The following is a 4,835-nucleotide window of genomic DNA, read 5'->3' as shown; positions in this document are numbered from 1 at the left end:
GTGCCTCGGGGGTGGGCTGGCGCTGAATGCAGAACCAAAATCAAAAGCTGGTCCCTACGCTTGCCAAAGCAGGTGCTTAGTCTGCTGAGCTATCTCGCTGTCCATAGAAATTCTTAAAATTAGAATTACTGGGATAAAGAGCACACAAATCTTCAGTTTTTGTTGATATAGTCAATGACCTACTAACATACTTTTATTAAGTAAGCAGGATTTTCAACTCAAAATAACAAAAAATTATAATAATTTAAGGTTATAACTTTGGCGAAGGAAAACAATTCTTGATGCTTCCTGAATCAATCAAGAGAAGGGCTAAAACTACACCTGAGGAAGATACTAATACACTATAGGACGCACTTATGACAAAGGAAAACCAAACTCTCTATATGGGCAAAGTATTAGAATCTCTTTCCCCCTAGAGGCAATAGAAGTTTAAACACATTGCTAAGGGAGTTTCCCCGGCTCCGAGCATTCTTTTTCCTAGGACAGTCTCCTAGGAACTCACAGCCATGAAGACAAGATTTTAAAAAAACAAAACAAAAAACCCTAAACGCAGACTTGCTTAAGGCCTCAGCCAGGCTTCTTAAATTTCTGAAATAGCGAGTTTCAGTTCTTGACCTCTGGGTTTTTTTGCTTTTTGTTTCTATGGGTTGTTTTTTTTTTGTTTTGTTTTGTTTTGTTTTGTTTTCATGTTAAAGTGGGTTTTTTAAGGATTGTGATTTTCTTTTGACATATAAGCATACATGTGCATATATACATTTATATACGTATGTCCTTACATATCTGAATGTTCGTTTGTTTTACAGATTGCAAACTCTTCGTGGATGGAAGGAGAGGACGTTGCCCCGCGTCTTCTATCAGCTGCAAGCTCTTGCACCTATTGCCACAACAACCACCAGGTGCAGACTCAGAACTCTTTAAATACATCCCTCACCCCCACTCCAGCACGGTGGACGCGTCCGCCTCCTCCCAGTTCCTCGAGGCTGGGTGGAACGGTCCGTGACGTCACGTCGGGGCGACCCAATCAAAAGCGGCATCGGGGAAAGTTTAAACTCAAGGCGGGGAGGCGGGCGGTGGCTGCCATGGCGGAGGAGGCAGCGGTGGCGGTGTGTGTGAGGGTGCGGCCTCTGAGCAGCAGGTAGGTGCGGTGGGTACGGAGGCGGGGGTCTGGGCACCGGGCGGTCGGGGACGCTGACCCCTGACGACACCAGCAGGGCCCGGCGCCGTGGGTCGCCTTCGCCGCGGGATGAGACCTCCAGCGTCCGGGCACTCCTGGCGGCTCTGGCCGGGGCGCAGGAACCGAACCACACACCGCCGTCGCTGCCCCGGCCTTGCCCTGCGGTGAAGGCAGCGGGAATAGAGTCCAGGTGCCAGTCGGGCGGGGCGGCGGGGCTAGTAATCGCCGCCAAAGAGAAGCTGGGCGCGCGCAGTCGCGGACTCTGCGCCTTGCTGGGCGGCAGCTTGAGACGCTGATACTCGGAGCGTTTGAGAAGTTGCTAAGCACTCGCTGGCGTTTCATACTGAGGCCCGGCACTGGGAGTCTCATGTTTCTAAGAATTCTCTGCAGTAACCCGGCGAAGACAGCTGTAGGAAGACAGCACAGGAGCTGTGCGCAGCGTCCTGACCCTTGCTGGGATGAAAGACAAGTAAATGACTCAGTGGGAAGGTGTTCCAGGCACAGAAAGATGATATCTTTCATTTCAGAGAAACCTTTGCTCGTGGGTACGGAGGATGTGTATAGGGAGGAGAGAGTTGGAGCAGTGACGCGCACTGGGTATCTGGAGCCCTGCTAAGCACTCCAGACTGTTAAGGATTCGAAGCAAGAGGGACATGATCACAGGGTATAATTTAGTCTGTCCTTTCAACAGCCAGAGTGTGGGGAGGACAGACAGGCTTCCCTAGGAATGCCCAGCAGAAGACTGGGGCCTGAGCCCCTCCTAGGAGAGCCAAGCCGTCTTTCTTACTGAAAAATACTTCAGTAAATTTTTAGATAACCTTTCCTATAATAAAAATTATGTTATCAAGTATGCTGTACTTACACATAGTGTTTTTATTTTTTAGAGAAAAAGAACTTGAAGAAGCTACACAGGTTTACTGGAAAACTGACAATAATGCTATTTATCAAGTTGATGGGAGTAAATCCTTCAATTTTGGTAAGCTTCCTCTTTTACTGTTGTCCTTTTACTATGAAGAGTACAAAAGGCCTATTAAGCCAGGAGTGATAGTACATGCCTACTATTCTAGCACTTGGGAGCTGAGGCAGAAAGATCACCTTGAGATCAAGATTCTGCTATGGTGAATTCAAGACCAGCCTGAGATACATAGTTGTATCCAAAAAATATTTAACAAAAGTCATCTCAATAATACTATACTTGGGCCAGAGAGTTGGCTCAGTGGCTTTAGTACCTGGCAAGCACAAGGTCCTAAATTCAATCCCCGGTCCTGCAAAAAAATAATAATGATAATGATAATGATAATAATAATACACTTGTCATTAAAAATCTGTTAACTGCTTTGCTGGAAAAAATTTGTTCATTCATCATGTATGAGAAGTAAGGTAATAAATTGATCTTTAAAATACAGTTAGGACTGGGGATATAGCTTAGTGGCATAAGTGCCTGCCTGGCAAACATGGTACTGCGTTTAATCCTGAGTACCAAAAAAATAAAAAATGAAATACAGTTAAAACTGTATTATATTATTGAAACTAGTATTTTCTCCATTAGACCATAAACTATAATCTTAAACTATAAATCCATAATCTCTTGCAATGTCAAGTCATCTTTAAGATCTTTATCATTTTGCAATAATTTTGAATCAGGCACCTTAAATAATAAATGGTTCATATGTTTCTTATATGTCTGCTAAAGTATATGAGGAACCAGCTCAGCTTTTGTGGCACTTGCAGTGTGGGAGGAGAGGCATGGTGAGGGGTTAAGCTTTGCAGGGCGCACAGTGAAGGATGTAGCTTGGTCCCCGTGTCCTCAAAGCACCACTCACAGGGAGGACCTGCGGCTTAAAGGTGACTTGGCTGATTGCATTGTTGACTGACATGCCCAACGTGCTGACCACATACCAGACACTGTGCTAAGCACTTCATGTATAGTAATTCACTCACTCAATCTTCCCGATGAGCCTACCCATAGATACTGCGACCTGACCCATTTTAATGAGGGGAGAGGGGGGCATAGTTACACAATCAGCCAGAGGAAGAGTGAGGCTCCAAGGACCTGCGATCCGGCCACAGCACCATACCTGCTCAGGACAGCACAGGGCAATAGTGTCCTCAGCAGCCAGTGCTCGTAATGTTTGGGAAAGGCATTTTCAGAAGACAAAACTAAAGCAGATACTGTCTTAAATATTTTATCAGCCTAGATCCTGACAATCTTACTTCTTTGGGTAATTACTAATTCAGAATGAAAACACAGCTGACTTACGCTTTTCTTTTTTAGATCGTGTCTTTCATAACAATGAAACTACTAAAAATGTATATGAAGAAATAGCAGTGCCAATCATCGATTCTGCCATTCAGGGTTACAATGGTTGGTATTCACTCTTTCTTTCTTTCTTTCTTTCTTTCTTTCTTTCTTTCTTTCTTTCTTTTGTATGTTAGGGAAGGGTCTACAGGGTGTCCAGGGTCTCACTACTAGATCAGACTCATAGTGATCCATCGGCCTGTTTACAACCTCCCAAGAGCTGGGATTACAGGTACCACGCCCAGTCTCAGTTGCCCTCTCAGTGCACTCCAGAGGTGGGGCCAGCACCTGCTTGCAGGCACTTTAATCCTCTGAGCTATTTGGCTGGCCCTTCACTTTATGTTTCAAAAATACTTTATCTTGAGTGTTCAACAAGTATTTTGAGTTTTAAAACAGTATAGATTTAGTTTGAATCTTTCTCTGTGTGTGTATTTTGTCTTTACAGGGACTATATTTGCCTACGGGCAGACCGCTTCTGGAAAAACACATACTATGATGGGCTCTGAAGACTGTTTGGGAGTTATACCCAGGGCAATTCATGACATCTTCAAAAAAATTAAGAAGGTAATAAATTAGCTGACTTCCTAGCACATATAGGTAAAAGTAGTCATGATCAGATAATTTTTCTTTTTTTTTTTTTTTGCTTTTTTGACATAAGGTGTTGCTATGTCATTCAGGCTGACCTTGAACTCAAGGCAGTCCTGCCTCAGACTCCTGAGCACCAGGATTATAGGTATGCATCACCACACCCAGCTCAGATAGAAATCTTTTTTTTTTAGTACAGTGTCTCACTACATAGACTGAACTCATGGAGATTCTGCAGTTTTCAGCCTCCCAAGCACTGGGATTACAGGCATGTGCCACCACACCCAGTCTCAAGTCAAATTGCTATCTCAGCATACCCCAGGGCTGGTCCAAGGCCAGGGCTGGCCCAATATGCCCGGGGATCTGAATGCTATACTCTGTACCCTGTGTCTGCCTAAGCAGGTGCTTTAATCTACTGAGCTATCTGGCCGGCCCTAGAAATCTTAATGTTGTCCTCTTATACTGCACTCTTTTCTTACCCATGGAGCAAAGCATAGCATAGATTCAGTTTTATCCCCACAGATAAACTTTATGGACCTTAAAGGTCACTCGTGTTCTCATGGATGCTGCGACAGTAACACTTTCACGTGAGCATTGCGTACCCGCAAATCTTAAGACTAGAGAGTTGGATTATATGCTCTCTTATTTCATGGTAGCATACTTTGGATTACTTTTCAAGTGATACTTCTGTATTTCTGTGTTTATTACTGTCAACTTATAAACATGGACTGGTTTGTTTTATGAAGAACATTTAAGGGGTTTTGTTTTTGGTTTTTG

General features: G+C 44.1%; 1 protein-coding gene across 1 annotated transcript in view; it reads left to right on the top strand.

Annotated features, from left to right (window-relative positions):
- Positions 1-1,076: 1,076 nt before the first annotated feature.
- Positions 1,077-4,835, top strand: part of Cenpe (centromere protein E) — a 57,255-nt gene continuing 53,496 nt past the window's right edge. Inside the window, exons 1-4 of the mRNA XM_023703848.1 lie at positions 1,077-1,135; positions 2,059-2,150; positions 3,450-3,539; positions 3,919-4,037. Coding sequence (XP_023559616.1) covers positions 1,080-1,135; positions 2,059-2,150; positions 3,450-3,539; positions 3,919-4,037 — 357 coding nt within the window. The 5' untranslated portion in view covers positions 1,077-1,079. The remainder of the gene's footprint in view (positions 1,136-2,058; positions 2,151-3,449; positions 3,540-3,918; positions 4,038-4,835) is intronic.

Source organism: Octodon degus, unplaced genomic scaffold (genome assembly GCF_000260255.1).
Source record: "Octodon degus isolate 3935 unplaced genomic scaffold, OctDeg1.0 scaffold00183, whole genome shotgun sequence".
NCBI lineage: Eukaryota > Metazoa > Chordata > Mammalia > Rodentia > Octodontidae > Octodon > Octodon degus.
This window is presented reverse-complemented; position numbering and strand designations above follow the sequence as displayed.